This window comes from Mytilus galloprovincialis, chromosome 6 (assembly GCF_965363235.1).
Source record: "Mytilus galloprovincialis chromosome 6, xbMytGall1.hap1.1, whole genome shotgun sequence".
Classification (NCBI taxonomy): domain Eukaryota; kingdom Metazoa; phylum Mollusca; class Bivalvia; order Mytilida; family Mytilidae; genus Mytilus; species Mytilus galloprovincialis.
The window spans coordinates 72,002,656-72,024,736 of record NC_134843.1 but is presented as its reverse complement, the minus strand read 5'-3'; the positions used below and the strand labels follow the sequence as shown (position 1 = coordinate 72,024,736).

Genomic DNA, 22,081 nt, shown 5'->3' with positions numbered 1-22,081 from the left:
ATCGAGTTTTCAGATCATAGCAAAAAAATGTAATCATAATTATTGAATGCGTCTTAAAGTTTTAGTTAATTTACAAAAGTTATAAAAACGTTAACCGTGCGCATATTTTTAGAATGAGCGCGTCCGCGCATCATACAAAATGTACTTCGGTCAACGCTTTTACACCCCACTGAATTAACAAATAGAAGCATTCAATTCTTCCGAGAATGAAAAATTGATAAAAATATGACCAATTCTCTCACCCCCATTAAATTAAATCTACACCAACCCTTCGTAAAAGAAAGTGTACATCAAATAAAACAATAATATTTTTATAAATATTAACAATTAATAATCATTTATTACAATAAAAAATAAAAATATATTGCAATTAAACTATTGATGTATGTTAAAATTGTTGAACAGCTTATGGTTCAAGTGTCTTTTGAGCCAAACCACCTATCAAGGTATCTCAGCGTCCTCATTTATGCCTTTAATTTATAACACAACTACATGCACTGTTTTGCGTCGTCGTAGTTGGCGCGGTGTCCGTATCCCAACTCATAGTTGGCGCGGTGTCCGTATCCCAACTCATACAGGAATATCCTTTTCTCAAAGCAAACATGTCGTCTGCAGGTGAATCACAACCATCATCATCGCCATTTTCTGTAAGTCGTTTTATTACTGACATGAACATCTCCGTGACGTTTTCGTTGGTTTTTGCGCTTGTCTCTGTGTAAGGTAAATTTTCCCTCTCTGCAAAATCCTAAAATGTATGAAAATCAACACGATAACAATTATACTTTTTTCATACATTGTATTACCGATTTTTGACTCCGGTTTATATCATATTTTTTTAAAATGTAACCGTCTATGTGGTATGACATCCTGGTACTCATTGAAGCAAGAGCAACCAAAATTTTAATGTTGACATACCTGAAGATCTTAAAATGTATATTAAAAAAATAATATATGCATCAATGTCATTTTTCTTAGGCCGTGTTCTCGTTGACCTAAACTCGGTGTTGTGTTAGTGTAATTCACACGTAAACTAAATACAATTACGTTCCCATTGATAAAGTTCAATAAAATTGAGAATGGAAATGGGGAATGTGCCAAAGAGACAACAACCCGACCATAGAGCAGACTACAGCAGAAGGTCACCAACAGGTCTTCAATGCAACGAGAAATTCTCGCACCCAGAGGCGTCTTTCAGCTGGCCCCTAAATAAACAAATGAATGTTTACATGTAATTTAAATCATGTTTTGTCTACATGCAGTCGATAGTCAATGTAGAACTTGTGTGGTTCAGTGTACACAAAACAAGGTATTCAGTTTTTCATTTTGATTCTATGTAACAGTGTAATACCCATTGAAATGACATATAGTTATAAATGTGAACAATACTTATGCACAGGTAACTAAACCAGGTGTATGGATGTGACCAAATTTAGGGTGCATTTCTTTCTAACACAAACGATACAAAAAGCTAAGAGCTCACATGTTTTGATCATTTGTTTCTAACTATACGTTTGCAAAGTTTACATAAACTTTGACAAACTATGCACTCGCTAAAAATGCGTCTACAGTTTGTCGTTCATCGTTTGATAGAAAAAACGCTATATTTGTTTCTAACTTCACCCTGGTTAAATAATGTAATTTTTTTTTACGTTTGTAAAAAGTATGTTTACCAACAACATGTGCATGCTTATTGAAAGTTCAAACATGGTCAGTAAACACTGATTCAACGATGTATTTGTTTCTACTTTTGTAGCGTAGAAAACAATAACAAACGCGTCACAACGTTTACAAAATTTTAGAAAGAAAAGCACTGAGTCTCTTAATGTGAAACCAGTGTACAATACATTAAACTACTTGTAAACCTATTACTGTACATGGCGTTTGGTGTGAACACGGCTTTAGTTACGTTTGTTATCTATTCTGACGGCGGACTCGGACTTCTTTTTAATTGAGTTAAACTGTGAGTATTGCTATGTGTTTGTTTTTTTTTTCTACATTGGCTACCGGCATAGGAGGGTTGAGATATCACAAAACATGTTTAAACCGCCGCATTAATGTCTGTGCCTGTCCCTCGTCAGGAGCCTCTGGCCTTTATTAGACTTGTTTGATTTTAAATTAAATTTCATTTATATGCTTTTGAGTTCCATTATCACTGAACTAATACACATTTTCGTATAGGACCAGCTGAAGCAAGCCTCCGGCCGTGATTTCTCGCTGTTTTGAAGACCCATTTGTGGCCTTCAGTTGTATTCTGCTCTTTGGTCGGGTTGTTCTTTTTTCATATTCCACATTCACATTCTCAATTTTATCTTCTATCTTAATGATGAGTTTCGAAATTACATGCGAATGCGCATAAACAATCACGTAGGTTAACATGGCGACAATGGTACGCCATTCCCCTAACCCGTGTCAACTCCGAACTAAAACGGAAATAAACTTTATTGATCTACTTTTAGGACGTTTAAAACATTCATTTTTAAAAGAACAAAACAAATAATACTTCGGCGTCCTGTTTGTTGATTTCACGTTTCATGTCAGATTTGTTTCCTACTAAAATTACAACTGCTTTCTTGTTCTGCTGATTATATTGTTTCCATCGCTCACATATATCACTTGCCGTCTCTAAAGATTCCTGCAAGAAAAAGAAAAAACAATTTCAATAATTATGATAAGTCGGAAAAGATGGTAAAAATGTTAATATTTTTTTTTAGTTGTTCGTGGCATATATGAGTTTTTGTTTTATAAAACAGCACTTATAATGATTACTAATCATAGGTGGATCCAGGGGCCCGGGCCCTTTCATGGAAAACATGGTTGATTATATAGGGAATCACTGAAGCATGACTGGAGTGGGGCCCCCTTAACCCCTTATGAAAAGTTCTGGATCCGCCATTACTAATCATGTCGTTTTTTTCTTTTAACCAACACACTATACCTAACTGAATAAAATAGGAATCATATAAGACTATTACTTATGATAACGTTTTAAATTAGCTTTTATAGCCATAATGACAATTAAGAAATAATAAATTAACCGTTATCATGGCAATAACATAAACGGTACCAATTTGTCTCAACCAGATGTGCATTATACCAAGCGTTTGAATAATGACATAAAAGAAACAGTGCGCAATCCTGTATAGCTGCACCTATTGCTTCGACCCATTTATAAGGTCTATATAATTAACGAGCCTATAGTGTGATGTCATGGACGTCAAAAGTGAACTAGATCGAGTTACAAGAAATCATATTCGTCTAAACAAATGTAAACTTTACAGATCCACTCAGTAGATCACCAAGTGAAGGTATTAACACATGGATGAAAACAAATATCATATTCATAATTACTTTAAGTATCAACACAGCAATGTTAAACCTGCAAGTTTCCGGAGGCAATATTTGTTCTTCCCTCGCCCGGATTCGAACCCATGCTATTTTAATATCGAGACCAAATCAAAATCTAACTTTCAGGTATAGAAATACGATTGTTTTACTGAAACAAATGCCTGCGACCATCCACCAGAACTTGCGGGCATTCGATGTTCAGTACTTCAGTACTTTGATTATAATTGGGTATTATAATATTTAAAACTTTTTAAAATCATTATTACAAATAATAAAAACTTGTTTTCAAAAATTACCTGATTGGAAATATCATATATTATAATAGTTGCGTCCATTGTAGAATAATAGTTGATGGAGACCCTCTCGTATCTTCTATCCCCATCTGTGTCATTCTGAAACATGATTGCTGTACATATAGACACATATCTGACTTGATGAAAATCAAACATTTGGTCATGTCAGACACAAGTTGTAAAAAACACAAAATGACAAAATGTAAATCATTTTTTATATCAAAGACCAGATTTATACCCTCTTTTGAACATGTACAAATTAACACAAAGATATTAACATTTCGATTAATTTAGTGCATCGTTACAGTCGAAATCCTCCCTCATGCTGATACAAAAAAATCTTTCTTTCATTTATACAAAACTGTCTGTAATAAAATCATGTTTAGAGAGCAGGGGTATGCAGGCAAAGTTTTTGTTGGGACTATATAAATACATTCCGAATATCTCGTTAAAATTGAAAAAAAAATAGAGAGGTGAACATCGTTATGAAGATTTCAAAACGCCATGCGAGCGCGGAAAACATATGCGCTACGGCTGCAAAATACAAATGCAGCTGAAACTAATTATTCATAAGGCTTATAATCGAATAAGCGACAACACATGTCATAATTAACTTTGTTTTTAATTGATTAATTGATAAATTTTAGTTTAACGCTACTTTCAGCGCTATTGTTCTTTTTCGTGGCGGTCAGTTTTTATTCGTTGATGAAGCCTAGCTGCTGAGTGGCTGGAGAGATCATCGGTGGAAATACTAAAAATCTTAGTAAACTAACTTTGAATAACATATTTTACTTACAAGCATTATACGAACTGTTTTTCCATTTACTTTCACTGTATGCGACGTCTATTGGAATATAAAAATACATACAACTTATATTTTGAAACTTTTTTGTTAAAAAAAAGAACTCTTTATCATGTGATACTCTCCTTTTCGTGTATTTAACTTTTTACCTCTTTTTTTTTTTCAATTTGCATTATATTTAAGAAACGTGTATAGTTAGTGTATTTTATAACGAGCAAACACCATACAAGACATCTCCCTTTTATATTCATTCATTCTTTCGTACATTTATTTATAGTTTTTTTTTACATTAACTGGTCATTTCAAAAATTTCATTCATCCCCAAGCATTTCGGGGACAAATTTTATCAAATGTATTCCAGTGCCAGTTTGATAGACCCCTGCTACTTCACTAGTACATGGGCTAGTATCCCCCAGGCAGACCCTTGCACCACCTGGCTGCCGATGAGACGCCTATCTTCCTTACACTGAAGGTTGCAAGCTGACTTGCTCAGGCAGGAACTCAAAATTTCGTTTGAATGCTGAGTGTTTCTCATGGGCAAAAATTAAATGATTTTTAAATAAATATTAATATTTATAATTCTAACTGTCTTTCTGCTTTAAGCCAGTATGATTTGCTGAGACTATGTTTTGGTTTACACACAGAAACCCCTTATATTTGCCTTATTTTTTGCAGTTTGTTTTGGAGCAGTTATTTGTTCTTTTTTTTAGCTCATTTTTGTGGGCTAGCTATCATATTGCCATGCTAAATTTAATTGAGATAATAATAATAATAAATTCTTTATTTAACGAAGGTAACTCATTTAACATACAATTGTTAATCTCACACAAGGCCTTCACACATTTAAATGAATAATTCATATAACAATCAATGCATATAGAACAATAACCAAATAGATATGTACACAATTACAAATATATATATACACAAGCATGAAAAACAGACTGTAGAACTAGCATGGCAAGAATGTCCTAAAAAATGTTTGTCTACTCATTTTGTTTTGTGATAAAGAGGTTAGCACATTTCATCTTAAAGCTTTCTATATGTCTTAAATCCTTTATATCATTTGGCAAATTATTCCAAATGATTAGACCAGAATATTAAAAAGTCTTTTTGAAGTATTCAGACTTTGGCCTTGGTATATGAAGATGTCCAGATGATGTTGACCTAAGAGAATAACTATATAGATCACTGCATGCAGTAAATTTACTTGTAAGATAATCTGGCGCTAGTTCATTCATACATTTAAACATTAAAATGGCTTGAAAATATTTTATCCGAGTAAAAATGGTCATCTTTAAACATTGATATTGATGGATAATCAAAAGGCTTATTCAAAATTAATCTTGCTGTGCGCTTTTGTAGTTTATGAATCCGCTCAATGTTGCAATTTGCGGTAAAACCCCATATGGTGCAACAATAATCAATTATTGGTAATATATAACTATTATAAAAAAAAAAGGATAAGACCTTTGCGAGGTAAGTATCGTTTTAATCTTTTTAGCAGGTATAATCTGCTCGAAAATATTTCACATACTTTATCTATGTGAATTGACCATGATAGATTTTTATCAATATGGATACCAAGAAGTTTTCCCACTTCTACATTGTCAAATGCAGTTTGATTTTGCGATAATACACACAAGACATCGTTACAATTCTCAAGTTTTCTCTCAGATCCCATAAGCATACATTTGGACTTCTTGTTATTTATGAATGTTTTTCTCTAAATCCAGATTGTTGTTGTACTAATAGTTTGTATTTAGTTAAAAATGAATACAATTGTTTAAACAATGAGATTTGCTATATCAGGATTCCTCAACAGTTACACAAACAAAAGATTACACAACCTCCTACTGAAACTACAGAAATAATATTCCCACTATGATACCACAAGAAAATACATATGAGATAGCAGAATACAAACACCTTTGAAGTTTGTATAAATATTTTACTTATATGTAATATAAGTATTGTTTATACAAACAGAAAAACCATTTCAGTTTACAAGTAATTAATTTTATGATAAGATGCTGACATCATGGATGCAATTACATGTAACTAACATACACAGACCACTTGTTATATCTTGAAGTTAATTGCGTAAGTTTACGCAGTATATATTGGACGATATCGGTAGTCTTTCGGAACACCGGATGTTATTCGGAACACTTCTGTTATTTCTATGACCACCTTTCAAATACATGCGCAATAGCTTACTAATCTGTTGAATAAGCATTAGCATCTTTAACCCGAATAATCCAGTCGTTATATTACGATCACTTCGATCACTCCATTAACCCGAATAATCCAGTCGTTATATTACGATCACTTCGATCACTCCGTGTCAATGCAGCCTCTGGCGAGGAAAATACAATCGAGAATTGTCCTTCAGATATTTTCTGGCCGACACCTTTATCTTTCTGAATTTCACCAACCACAACAGATTTTATCGACAGTTTTTCCAGCTTTTGCACTTGATCCAGCATCAATGCTTGTAGTGGTGAAATGACAATAATAGACGATTTCTCTCAAGTCAAGGCCTCAAATATCTCGGGCAGATAAAAATAAATACTGGACTTTCCATAACCCGTCGGCAGAGTAATGAATGTATCATTCAATTGAACAATTGCTTTTAAATTAATAGATTGTTCCTGTTTTTCTTTAAACTTGAAGTCATATTTATCTTCTATCATTCGAAGGTATTGATCGACGTCCATTTTGAATTTTGTAAACAAGCGGTATTTACTACGGAAGTGATCATTGCGCATACTCGCCATGGGATAGACTCTGATTGGTCTGTACAATTTGTACAGGGCTGACGCGACCAATGATCAATCTGCCTTCAAGCCCTCGAGAAAAGTAGTGGATAGAGGGCGCTGAATTATTCGAGTTATAGCATCTTAACTGAAATTTATTATGATATAATATTTCCTTGCACACGATTACAAGCTGCTAATATTAACCTACATGCTTGTATTTTAATTAGAGTCAAAGTTGAAACCAGCTGTGTTTAGATATGAGATAAGATTTCAGGTAAACAATGCGATTTATATTCTGAACGAGAATAATTAAAAATAAAATCTTTAAAAAAGTATAAGCAGCATTTTATTTTAGATTTTAAGTTTAGGGAAGATGTACATGATGTAAAAAACAAGCTATTTATTTTTTATACTGAAATTAAAGGGAAGTCTTTCTTGCATATAATTAAATTACAGTTATTTTTTGTGATTAAATATTGCAACTTTAATAAAAAAAAAATTTGGTTATTAAAATGTAATTAAATAGATATTGAATATGAAAAAATAAAATAAAACGGAAACCTACAACTAAAATATATCAAAAAAAAAAAAAATACACTTGACTATGCAAATGTTTTGTTGTTTTCCGTTTGTTAATACAAAACATGCAAACATTAATTTGTTTCTAACTTCAACCTGTTTAAACGATTAATTTTTTTCTACGTTTATAAAAAGTATGTTTTTCAACAACAACATGAGCATGAATTATTGATAGTTCAAATAGGGTCAGAAAAGAATTATTAAACGATGTTTCTACTTCTGTAGCAGTTAGAAAATAACAACAAACGCCTCAAAACGTTTTCAAAACTTTAGTTAGAAACAATTGCACCCTAAGAGTGCCGGTTTAATTACGATCATAAATCTTAAATTAATCATGCATGCAATTTCGGTAGACTTAATAATGTCAGCGATAAGGTATCAAATGTCTATTTTTAGATACCGAGTGATGACAGATGCAGATATTAGATAAGAACAAATACTTTCTATTTATAGTTACCTTAGCCAGGGAACTAATTATCACTTCTGTAGTAATTAATTTCAAAATGTTCCTCTTTATAAAAACAAAATAATTATTTTTTTGTGAAAACAATCAAATAATGAATTTTCGGTTTTTATAGATTATGTATAGATTTGATATTTAGGTTTTTTATGCATGTAAAATAATTTTATGAAATTTTGAAGTTTGTTTTATTAATGATATTTTTTTTTTGCATGAACCCCCATTAGGGTTCATGCTTATATGAGGGGCGTAAAGGGGGGGTATCTGCACGGAAGAACGCGAAATAAAATTGCCATTTTACGATGAACGAACAATTAAAAATGTCTTGCACGTTGATCTTTTTACCGATTTCACGAAACACGGTGAATAACGAACCTTTTTCACGGCTGCACGTGAAATAAAAATGGCAAAACACGTTGCACGGAAATAACCCTTTTCCACCCTCTTATATATTGGCGAGTTTTGGATGTGTCTATGGGCCACTCGATATCTCTCGGCCGGAAGTCAGAATAAAATTCTCGCCGGAACGTCTCTTAAGTTTTCGGTCATTTATACAGGTTGTTATCTACGTCTTTGATATGGTCCCTTGGTGGCCCTTGACGACGCAATTATATTTGTTTTAAAACGAATACTGTACACTGTGTGTATCTGGGTCAATTATAACGTGGTATTGTCTGTTGTCTCGATAACACGTAAACTAATTATGTTTGAAGATTTAACCCCGGAATTACTGTGTATTTCATCATAGACCTACGGGAGAGAACATTCTGGTTAACATATTAATATTTAGATCGAAAAACAGAAAGATAATATTCTTATCAAAAGTATATAATACAATCGAAATCAAAGAAATATATACATAATATATACTGTGTTTATGTTTCTGAAGAAACTAACAATGATTGAAATCAGAATATTTTCAGAGTTGCAATTAAGAAATAAATATTTCATATGACAAGATACTCTGCTTTGGTATTTTTTAAATATTCGGTAACATCCCATTAGTCCGACAAGCATTATTCCGACAGCCCATTCCTCTGACAGCCCACTATTCCGACAGCCCATTACTCCGACAGCCCACTATTCCGACAGCCCATTACCCCGACAGCCCATTATTCCCACAGCTCAAAATTTCCCAATGCATCTGTCTTATGTGTATGGGTAAATTTTCTCTAAAATGACCGATTTCGCTCTCTATACTTTTTGTGGTTGTCCATTTTGATATCAATTATTCTTTTCATGTGGGATATTTGTTTCAGTATATTATATAACTATACAAAATTAAATCCTTGTTATCTAATTGTAAACAAAAACTTAGTAAGTTATGTGTTTTGGTTAAATATACATATTGGAATCATCTGTTAAAAATTCAAACAATGAACACTGACAAAGGCAAACTTGACACTTATTTCATTTAAAGATTGTTTTCAAAAAGAAAAATATTTAGATATCATTGATTTTAAAAAAGGCAGTTCATATGTTAATGAAGAATATGTGCTCACCCATAACATTAGAAATTTAAAATGCCAGATTCTCAAAAAATCGTATTGTACATCTGATAAAGTTGAGGATGAGCGTCATTTTCCAATCGCATGCTCACTTTATATTATTTGAGGGATGAACTCATTCAGCATATTTCTAGCACTTGTCAGAACTTTAAAAAGATAAATAAACATGATGAATCTTCGAAATTTATTTGTTTTGATGTTAACACAAGAAAACTTTACTATTATGGGAAAAAAATCTTATTATATTGTTAGCTCTTTTGAATTATGAAGCATAAGTCTTGATACCGACTGTTATTTGATATCAATATGTTAGTTGGTTTTTTTCTATTTTGTTTTTGCTTCGATTTTGACTGAGGATTATGCTGCTATAGAGATAATTATATCAATTGTAATGTCTTAATGTTGACCCAATCATTATACCGCTGTTTCTAAAAAAAAGTGTGTGTGTGTGTGTGTGTGTGTGTGTGTGTGTTGGGGGAGGGGGTAACTGTCCGCCAATCCGTCAGTAAATTTGTCCGTCCGTCCCATGATTACTGTGGTTGCATCTTTCTCATGAAATATATTACAAGGATTTTTGAAATTTGGTTTCCGGGTTTATTGAAATCAGCTATATCGTGTGATGCTTTTTCAGATTAACAACTCAGCAACTTCATGTTTACCGAAATATTTGGGCGGGGGTTTCATCAGTAGCTCGCACTGACTTTCACTGCTTGTTCTTTATATGCTCTTTATAGACCCTGTAATTTGGAAAATGAAATATTTTTTTCTGTTCTATTCTATATGCAGATTTCGAATTGAGTATATTATACTAAAAAGTATTCGAACTACCTTAGTCCTATGTTATATATACGGAGTTATTTCTTAAAATATGTTATAACATAAACGTAATAATACCCCGGGGGGTTACTTACTATATTTCTAGTGGTAAAGGTGTGCCGCAAAACAGGGTCACTTTTTCATGCCCTGCTGGTTAGAACAGGGTTTCTCTTTCATGTCCTGTTGGTTAGAACAGGGTCGCTTTTTATGCCCTGCTGACTAGAACAGGGTTTTTTTTAACAAAAAGTATTTGTCTAGAACAGGATCTCGTATTCAACTGTTGAAGATACAGTCTAGAACCCGGGTCTAGAACTGCATCTCATTTTATACGGTCTAGAACAGGGTATACACTTTCTGAGCATGTATAGAACAAGGTATGTTTTCAATGTATTCTGGTTAGAACAGGGTATGATTTGGCAAGTGCTGTCGGCACAGTAATACTCGAAAGGATATCAGTAACCCCCCGGAGTAATACAGACATACATATTTTATTTTTCCCTGATACCGTGATAAGTGTCGGACTTATGGGTTGTCGGAATATTGGGCTGTCGGAGCAATGGGTTGTCGGACTATTGGGTTGTCGCACTAATGGGTTGTCGGACTAATGGGTTGTCGGACCAATGTGCTGTCGGATTAATGGGCTGTCGGAATAATGGCGTGTATTCATTTGTAAAGGAAACATAAAAATTAAATCTAAATAAATTCTTGCATCCTACAAAAAAATGTGTATAAACAATAATCATTATACTTCTACGTTAAATATTTCATACTATTTTAGCATTTAGGTTTTATGAGTAATTAATATTTATTTTTGTGTATTGCAATATATCCATAAAACGAAAAGTAAGATCAATTTAAGAATATTTAAATTTTAAACAGTCGTGAATAAAAATACTTGTGTTTTCAATTCATAAAGCATGATTTTAAATCCTTGCAGCTCACAACAACCGTTAAAATAATTTACAATAATCACAACTAAATTTAATTTCAACCATAATGTTGATTATTTTATACTGTTAGTATGGATTTAGAAGTCTCTGCTTATATTTTGTATAGTAATATAATCACATAGTGGAATGTTAGAATTTAAAAATAGATTAATTCGATAAATAAAATGTCCATCCGTAAATACTTGACGTTCGTGTTTATTGATATTATATATCTATACTATTAAACGAGAAGACCTCATTTTGTGTGTCGCTTCTCTTCCTGACACTATTATAACAATTCAAACAACATGCTTCTGACTAAAACATGTGCTTAAGAATATAACAGTTTTAAAAAATCTTACATACATACCATAAAACATCAATGTAACTATACCATGTAAAAGACACTTTTTAAAAGTTAATGAAAGAACATGTTCAAATATAAAAGGAACACCTTGCAATTTTCATAATTGTGAATTTTCCTTGTTCAAATAACTATGAACATACACTACAGCTCAGGTGGATTCTGCTTTGTCTACCGGCCCACCAAAGGAGTGGGCACCGGGTGGGCAAAAAATCTACCTTGTCCACTCTGCCCACCCATAGGAGTGGGCATGTAGTTTCTTTTGTTTAATCTAAAAAGCATGCAAGTACAATCACTTGAAAAAAGCAGATAAGCATTTGTAATCAATATTTTTTACAAAAAAAAGAGATTATAGCTAGAGTGCACGTGGGCACGGGTGGGCAGGTGGAAAAGCAAAATCAAACACAGACTGTTGTGTATCTCAAATTCCAATAAAAACAGCTATTAAGTTTCACGTATTGCATTTTTTTTTTATAAGCACAAAAATCATTAATTTGTTATTAAGCCTAGAAACCAACTCTTTTCTTAAAAAAATATCTAATATTTAATACCAAACATGCATTTTGGGTTTACGATTGCATTTCTTTTTTTAAAGAAAGCAACTTGTTGTCTAAAATTTGACACTTAATTGACGTTACTAGGAGGCACACTAATCTTTTCTTAATCAGATACATGTCACAAACAATCACTGTAGGAGAGGAAAGCAGAATATGATACCAGATCTCTTTAATACTGATTACACAATAAATAGTATATTATTTGAGGGTCAGTAGGTCAGTCTCCTCCCCCTGGATGTTAGATGTACCCAATCTGTGTGTATTAAAAGCCAATTGCATGGTCTTTGTATAATCAGTTTCTTGGTTCATAGCAGTCTGACTAGTTGATGGAGTTTTACAGTGCTATTATTCAATTTACCTCCAACCTTCCCCTTCCTAACACCTTCAATATTGATTCATGATAAGAGAAACAACTCAGCTTAAACTAGTGATATATAAATAAATGTACGAAAGAATGAATGAATAATGTTTATTTACTTTTTTTCAATTGTTATTTAATTCATTGTACACTTCTGTACAGTCAATAGTTTTAGTTTATGTCCTTAATATTTCCATTTTAAAGGAGTAAAACGTTGATTACGTCAGAGTCACATGAAAAAAAATATCTCTATGCGGTGTTAAAAAACTTTCAGCCAATTAGAAGACGTCTTACTCAACAACTACATTATTGTTTTTTGGAGCCATTTTGGTATTTGACAAAGTAATATTTTGTATAAAACTTTTCCTTTTTCGATATACGATTCACAGTATTGTCGAACAAGCATTTTTAAATATGTACATTGTAATAACCAGTCCACAGCGAAAATGCAGTACAGTACTGCATGGCTCAATAAACTTATCGACAGTCACTGTAAAATTGGTGGCTTGTAAATCTATAGAATAGTCGCTAAATCTCACAATTCGACATTCCAGAATATAATGCATTCTAGGTGATATTTTCAAAAGCGTACACCAAAACGTTGTGGTTGGGTAATAGGTAATATACAATATAATTTCAATCAAACAATGACGTAACGTTATTTGAATTTTTGTGTAAGAATTACCCTAAGTCCTTTAGATTCTGAAGAGGCGAAAAAATAGCTTAAAACAAAGAAGAAAAGAAAATGCTTAAAGATTTTATACTTACACTATTCATATTTTGTGTAGGTACATGGTCTATCGTGAATTTATCTCCCTGAATAAAAAAAACACATAAACAAATCATTTCTTAAACTCGATGCATTCATATTGCTGGATTAAATCATTTTTGAATCATTCGTATGTCATTGTTATAACGATACATTTTGAATAAATGTTGGTACATAGGCTTCGAATAATTTTATAAATAAATAATTACATTAGATGTATGTTTCATTATAATATTACATTATTCTGATTGGCTAACTGCACATCACGTGTTATTCCTTCAGCAATTGCATTACACTATAATAAAACTTATCATTCATTCATGATAACACGAGGTCCCACAATAAAGTGCACAGGTGAATTAAAACAAAATGATAAAATTCGTGTTTTCATGATCCTAATCTAAAAATGTAATTATAAGTATTGAATGCTTCTTTTTGTAACTTCATAGGGTTGTAAAAGCGTTGACCGTGCGCACATTTTTAGACAAAATGTACTTCGGTCAACGCTTTTACAACCCCAATGAAGTTACAAAAAGAAGCATTCAATTATTAAATAATAGTAAGACATGAAAAGAAAATGTATAATTTCAAGAAGACAACCTAATGACACAAATAACTAGATATATATGATATACAGCCCAACTTTACACATACATATAATGTTGCAAGGTTAATATATTTTTATTGTGACTGAAAATTGACAGTTATCCTAGTAATAAATTATTTAAAAAGCAGACTAAATCACAGTGGCAATAATGAAAGGAGCATCTATGTATTTCTGTGTTGTGAATGTTTGGTACCATAAAAACGTTTAAACTCTTCGCAATTATTTGCACCTGTCCTCAGTCAGGAATCTGATGTTCAGTAGTTTTCGTTTGTTGATGTGTTTCATAAGTGTTTTTCGTTTCTCGTTTTTTAATATAGATTAGACATTTGGTTTTCCTGTTTGAATGGTTTATACACACCGCGCTGAAGTACGTCCATTATTGATTATAGGATTAAACACATTTTTTCTACAGGTTATTGATGTGTAAACCGGGGTGATTAACTCACAAACTGGACTTTTATGTTAAGTTTGTGAGTAAGAGACCCGGTTTACACATCAATAACCTCTAGAAAAAATGTGTGTAATCCTTATAATTCTTCAGGCAAACATTTGTGATATGTAATAAACATTTGTTTTGTTGATGGCTACTATATATATTTACCATCAAAGGCACAATGGCAAGTCGTAACTAAGGAGTACGCCGCCATCTTGACTTTCAAAAACCATAAATGTCCGATAAATACAACGGAACCTTAAATGAAATAGCACCTACCTCAAAAACTTCATTTTAATTAAATGTTATCCGAATTTGAAGCGTACACGTATAAACGAAATAATCTTTCCCTTGAAAATTTCCATTCGTATAACGTCGTGTTTTGCCATGACGTAAATTCGCCAAATCCTTCATCAAATTTCGCGGAATTTTATTAAATTTTATTTTTATACATTTTCAAAGGTTTAGTGCTTTAAATTTATTTTTTTTTTTTTTTTTGTTATACATGCACTAGAATAGTCACAACTGTTATGCAATTGTTTTTAAATCTCAATTTGCTGAAAATCCCGGGATCACTGCAAGCTTGTGTATCGCGCATGAATGGTTTACAAAAGTAGTTTCGGAAAAATGGTTTATCGAAGTGTAAACTTTGAGAAAAATTCTAATTGACCGATCTAATTCAAGTATTTATAGATATGCAAATCATATAAGAATTATAGTTCATTATTCAAAAATCAATAATGAATAAGGAAATAGTTCACTATTCACTTTTCAACGTTAAAAAATGAATAATGGATAATGAAATATTTTATGTTTCATTATTCAACTTGAAGCGGTGAATAGTGAAATAAAAATTTTAAAAAAATGACTGTGACACTATAGCTATATCCCGTATTTCTAAATTCGTCATTTTGGTGTATCTAACAAATATTCAAATTATTATCAGAAAATAGAATAAAAAAACTCTTTAGATTTATAATTTTATTTATTTATTTAGTTTCGGAGGATAAACTAGTTGGTTTTCCTAACTATTTTTAACAGAAATTCCTTGGTTCAATGTATGGATGACCTGAATACCAAAACATATATCAAAATTGAAATACTCTACGTGGTATTTTTTTTTATTTTCACTGGACCTTTTCTATTCTTTATCCTTTAATTATAGACATAACAAGTCGATTGTGCCGCATTGACCATTAGAGGGGTTCCGGAGGACCTACATGTATATGCCAAAATACGTGAAAATGAAGAAATAGCCAATTTTGAATAATGACCGTTTACCCCCTAATTATAGATATACCTTATACCTCATTCGAAAGCTGATTAAGAGAGGAACAAAAGATTTATAGTCGTAATGTTCCGCAAAGCATATTAGAGGAGTAACGAAGGACCTAAACACTGACAAACGCTTTAATATTAAGAAATAGCTGATTTTGAATAATGGAATTGACTGCTGCAAGCCGTCAGCCCACATTCAAGGCAATGTATACACCAAATTAAAGCTTATTGATAGAGGAATATTAAACTGAATATAAATGAAATGTGCCGCAATGACCATTAGATGTGTTACGGAGAACCTAAATGTGACAATACGCGTGAAAATCAAATAATATCCAATTTTGAATAATGAAAAGGATATTTTGAATAATGGAATGGACTTCTGCGACCCTTTAGCCCTAAATTATCGATATACCTTATTATAATACCTCATTCGAACGCTTATAAAGAGAGGAACAAAAGGTATATAGTCAATATGTTCCGCAACGCATATTAGAGGAGTACCTACGGACTTAAATATCAAAATACGCGTGAACATTGCGAAATAGCTTATTTTGAATAATGGAATGGACTGCTGCTGTATAGGTATTAGGTCTTTAGGGTCAACTCCTTCAAGGACATGTAGTTTCTTTTATAACTTCTGTTTAATTACTATCATAGTACTCACAACAAAGCGATTGACCAAGCTGGTTTTTCCACAGCCTGACGATCCAGCCACTAGTATTGAAAACATGGAACTGCTGAAAACAATCAAATAGATATTTTAAAATTCTTTTGCAATGTACTCAGATGACCCCATAAGCCTTCTTCATCATTGGCATTACTAATTAGGATATGTTGGTATACATAATTATTTATTTTGTTACCTTCCAAGTATGACTCTTTTCCTGTAAAAGGATTTTTTTCGAAGTAAAGTGTTTTTTTTATATACTGACTGTTTCTTGTTTTCTTTTTTGAACCTATGGGATACATTTCATAACTAAAATTTGAAAAATTGAGATTTTAGATCTAAAACTACTCATATGCACAAAGGTCTGTTCCATGTCACATGTAGTACCTTTGTTTATGTTTGTTTTGGTGTTGTTTTGTTTTATGTAGATAATATGGTGTTCATGGCAAGACTCGACTGAGTAAGGTTTCTTTTGAATTTATTTTCAAAGTGTTTGACTTAAAAATGCGGCGGGCAGGGCCGTAAATTGCCTGCCCTGTAAGGGGAGGCAGTTTATTATCGCCGATCGGAGCGAGGCAAAAAAATTTTGGACCCATTCCATGCAGAAAAGGATATTTTTTCGGGCCTTTTCCTTGTATGCAATGTACCTCTTAAGAATACACGACTTGTTAATTTTTTGTTACATTTCAATGATTATGCGCCGAGAATATATTAAAAATAGTTATCAACCAGAGTTAGATTACGTGTCCCGGTAGAGTAAGATTTGTTTTCGCTTTATCCTGCTTTATGACTCTTTACAAGTAATTTTACTTAAGTTTAGGGAAAAGACTTAAAATGTAGGCCGTCTGAAGTTTGTCATTTTTTTTTTTTTTTTGTGGTTTATCCGGCTTTTTTGGCTGTCCAAATCGAACTAATTTTGACTTAGTTTCATAGACACAATTTTCAAACCTTAAAATGAAAATGCATACTCAATAACTCATAATTTTATCTATCAAGTTCAAATTATTTAAACGTAACAATGTTTGTATACACCAAAAATAATAATCGGAAACCGAGATATACAAGGAGATGTGACGCGTTTATTGCCAATTCTTCAGCGGTTTGCAAAATTATTACGATTGACATACTTTGGTAGGATTGCTACGGATGATTCCGACAACAAATGTAGGCATGTTATACACCATTGTAAAGATAAATCAATTTAGATTTACGATATAACAAGTTTTAGCGGGGTTGACAGCATATAAAGCGGCATATAACGGAACTTCGTCACCACCTGACATTTTTCTAAAATGCAAGTTAAGTACCTTGTGTTATAATAAGGTATATAGAAATTTTTTTTCTGAGACAAGTGCCTGTGTCTGACACTAACCGGCTTCCGTAGAAGGCCTTATATTGATATACTCGTATTGAAACTTATCTTGACAAGATGTTTTTAACTTTGTACCTTAAAATATTCCCTCAAGATGTCTTTTTTTTTTACAGAAAATGAAAGCAGTCTAGTTTGTATACCTTTACGGATTCAATAAACGGCCCACATCACTGGGGTAAAGCTGATGACCGTAACTGCATTCACGGTCATCCCAAGATGTCGGATGAAAAAATAGGTCAGTATCTGTATTGTCTGTTACAGTGTTTCTATGTCATTTTCTTTACAAAGGAGACATTGATACGATGTAAATTTATAAAAGATTCACACGGAAATCACAAATTACTACCGAGAAATGTGCATGAAACAGGAAATTCGATTTAAAAAAATCGCTAAGATGACCGTAAATCAAAATCGAGATGACCGTAACAGAATCAGCAATTCATAACAAGGGTGACCGTAATTTGTTAAAAGATGACCGTAATTTGTAAAGGATGACCGTAATTTCTAAATGATGACCATAACTTTTAAAGGATGATCGTCAATTCTAAGAAATATCCGTATTTTTTTTGTATCAAATGATTAATGGTGTTGATATAAAACGTATTTATATGAGAGTATTATCCTATAGGTAGGAGAAAATGTGACGTGCTTTAAATACGAAGTTCACCATATATATCTTTTTTTTTTACGGTAGAAGGTATAATTTTTAAAATGAACATGCAACAAGACATGCACATGAAAAAGTGGGGAAAACATGCAACAAAAGCGCGAGTAAATGACACCTTACAAGTATAATAAAAAAAAAAAGTGTGCTGCACAGCCTCTAACGAAAAGCCAAAAGATTTTTTTTTATTTCTGGAATTCCTTGTAATGACATATAATAAATGCACTTTTTTAAAAATGCCAATGGATGTACAGCCATTGATCATATTATATCGTCTTTGATTTGTCTTCTATTTTGTCTTGCAAGTAAAATAACAGAACCTGTTTTTAAAATACTACGACCAAACTAGTGAAGACGAGCTCCAGCAAAATTGATCCTTAAAATAGTCTTGTGCGTATAGCGTATCACAATGGGCTGGGGCTGATTAAGCCATTTTTAAAAAAGGGGGGTCCCAACCCAGGGTAAAGGGGGTTCAAACTATGTGTCTCCATTCAAATGCACTGACCGGTAAATACAAAGGGACCCCAGGACCCCGGACCCCCCCTTTGGGTCCACCACTGAGGGGAACCTTGTCAATTTGTATATACAGCAATGTTAATCATATATAAAGACATACTAAGATTTTAATCTGCTTCCTCTGGAACCATACACACAGGCTCGGTTACCGGATATTCATATGTTTGATTAGTGTTTTTTATGCTCCATTCAAGGGCATTATGTTTTCTGCTCTGTGCGTCCGTTCGTCTGCTCGTTCGTCCGTCTGTCCCACCTCAGGTTAAAGTTTTTGGTCGAGGAGGGTTTTGATGACGTTGAAGTCCAATCAACTTGAAACTTAGTACACATGTTTTCTATGATATGATTTTTCTAATCATAATGCCAAATTACCGTTTTTTTTCCCATTTTAACGGTCCACTGAACATAGAAAATTATAGTGTAGATGAGGCATGTACTAGAGACACCTCAGAGGGACACATTCTTGTTTCTTCAACTTTTCGTCGTATCGCTGTCAATTTGTATTACAATTTTAAAGTCGTTATCAATAAATATTTCATTGTTTACGAGAAATTTGCAATTTACTATCATTGTCATGAACTCAAAATACGGCAAATAGTTAAAAATAAATTGATGAAACATGTATATATCCGCTAACTAAGCCCCTATTGAGACAAACACAACAAAAAGCTATGAATACAAATACGGATATTCTTAGAATTGAGGGTCATCATTTAAAAGTTACGATCATCCTTTATAAATTACAGTCAATCTTTACAAATTACGGTCATCTTTTACAAGTTACGGTCATCTGCTTACCAATCACGGTCATCCTTGTTTTATGTTACGGTCATCTTGAAAATATTTTGATAATGATTTACGGACATCTTAGCGATTTTTTCAAATTGAATTTCGCGTTTCCTGAACATTTTTCGGTAGTAATTTGTTATTTCTGTGTGAATCTTTTATAAATTTACATCGTATTAATGTATACTTTGTAAAGAAAATGATATAGAAACACTGTAACAGACAATACAGATACTGACCTAATTTTTCATCCGACATCTTGGGATGACCGTGAATGCAGTTACGGTCATCCGCTTTACCCCAGTGCACATGCAAGCTAAAAATAAACAAGTAAATTCCAAACATAACACATGAAATCAATTATCGTTATTTAAAGTGCAAATGACTGGCGTTATCTTAAATAAATAAAGTTTCTTTGCAAATATAATATTACTTAAAATGTAGTTTATTTAAAATAATTATAGAACTTTGTATGGACACAAAATAAATTTGTATTTACCTTTTTTTGCTTTATGATTAAATCCGTGTCAAATCCAAAAGGTTAATATCTAGTTTGTTTGTAAGTAACCATGTGTGTATCGTATCGATCTACACGAACTGTGTTACGGTAGAATAAACAAAATCATTGAATTATTATAGGTTAGACAATACTTGGTCATGTTTTATGGAGATTTAAGCCTAAGGCGAAGCCGAGGGCTTAAATCTTCATAAAACATGACAAAGTATTGTCTGACCAATTTAGAACATATTCACACTTTCGAGTGACCTTACAAAATGATCCTTTCCCATTGTAATATTCAAACCTAAATAAGAGTTCCCTTTTTATAATGAAATAAATATAAAACATTGGTAATAATCATTTCAATGGACGAAATAAAATAGCACTGACATAGTTTGTGAAGGATAAATTGTTTTTCTTCTGCTTCAGGTAAAAGTTAATATTTATTTATCTTTAGATTTTTTTTTTATTTTAAAAAGCAACACAATGTTATATAAATCCCCTTTTTGAAATTTTTTCTTTTTTTTTTTCTTTTATGAATATAAAACTCTCTGTATGAATATTTGAATTCAGACCCTTTAACATTAAATGCTTACTTTTTATTGATATATTTAAATGTATTGTGTTTCTCCGAAAACAATCTTTTGCTTTATATATCAGCAGTCTGGCATTGTGTTTTTTTGAAATAAAAAGAAAATAATTCCCTCAAATGTAAGGTACATAAATTAAATAAATATCATTTTATTTATCCTTACAATTTTTTTTGTGTGTATTCTATATATGCGTACCATTAGAAAATGCATGAAATTTTGCAAAATTCAAAAAGTTTTATTTTAATCTTTGCTCTTTCATCTTTAATCAATAGGCTATTTTCCCAAGGAAAATGTCTTAGGGGATTGTATACTTTGTTAGTGCAGCTATTAAGAGTTCACTTTAATAATTAACTGACAATGAAAAGTCATTCATGTATATCATTTCATAGTGCATGGAAAACCATGTACTATGAAATTGGAGAGCAAAAAACTGACTTTTCATTGGACGAGAAGGGGTGAGTATGTTCTAATTGATTTTAATCCATCTTAACTGTAAAAGCAACAGTCGGCAATCTTCGGGTGACTCCGTTACTCTCCTTAGATGAAGGGACGGAATCTGCCGAGTTGTCACCGAATGTAAAATCAACAGTCGGCAATCTTCGGGTGACTCCGTTACTCTCCTTAGATGAAGGGACGGAATCTGCCGAGTTGTCACCGAATGTAAAAGCAACAGTCGGCAATCTTCGGGTGACCCCGTTACTCTCCTTAGATGAAGGGACGGAATCTGCCGAGTTGTCACCGAATGTAAAAGCAACAGTCGGCAATCTTCGGGTGACTCCGTTACTCTCCTTGGATGAAGGGACGGAATCTGCCGAGTTGTCACCGAATGTAAAAGCAACAGTCGGCAATCTTCGGGTGACTCCGTTACTCTCCTTGGATGAAGGGACGGAATCTACCGAGTTGTCACCGAATTTTACCGAATGTAAAAGCAATAGATACATTGTAGGAAGCGATCTAGTCTTTTTATTAGTGTATAATATCTTCTTGTATCTAGTTCATATTATCTAGGTTATGAGTACTAGAAACTCGACAGCAGGGTGCCAAATAGAAGAGGATATTGGACATCTGTGGAACATGTATGTGAATCTTATATATACATTAATGAATAGTTCTTCATTCATACA

At 32.6% G+C, this 22,081-nt stretch overlaps 1 protein-coding gene across 3 annotated transcripts; it reads right to left on the bottom strand.

Moving 5' to 3' along the window:
• Nucleotides 1-320: 320 nt before the first annotated feature.
• LOC143080246 (ras-related protein Rab-30-like) lies at nt 321-20,460 on the bottom strand. 3 transcript variants are annotated; one of them, XM_076255983.1, is made up of 7 exons: nt 20,365-20,459; nt 16,528-16,600; nt 13,542-13,589; nt 4,435-4,482; nt 3,642-3,737; nt 2,501-2,632; nt 321-745 (listed from the first exon to the last, which is right to left on the bottom strand). In XM_076255983.1, the coding sequence occupies exons 2-7, from the start codon at nt 16,591-16,593 to the stop codon at nt 473-475; spliced, it is 663 nt and encodes a 220-aa protein (XP_076112098.1). In that variant the 5' UTR covers nt 16,594-16,600; nt 20,365-20,459; the 3' UTR covers nt 321-472. The 3 variants fall into 3 exon arrangements, with proteins under 3 accessions (XP_076112098.1, XP_076112099.1, XP_076112100.1); XM_076255984.1 differs by lacking the exon at nt 20,365-20,459 and adding an exon at nt 18,043-18,070; XM_076255985.1 differs by lacking the exon at nt 4,435-4,482 and having other exon boundaries at nt 20,365-20,460.
• Nucleotides 20,461-22,081: the final 1,621 nt, after the last annotated feature.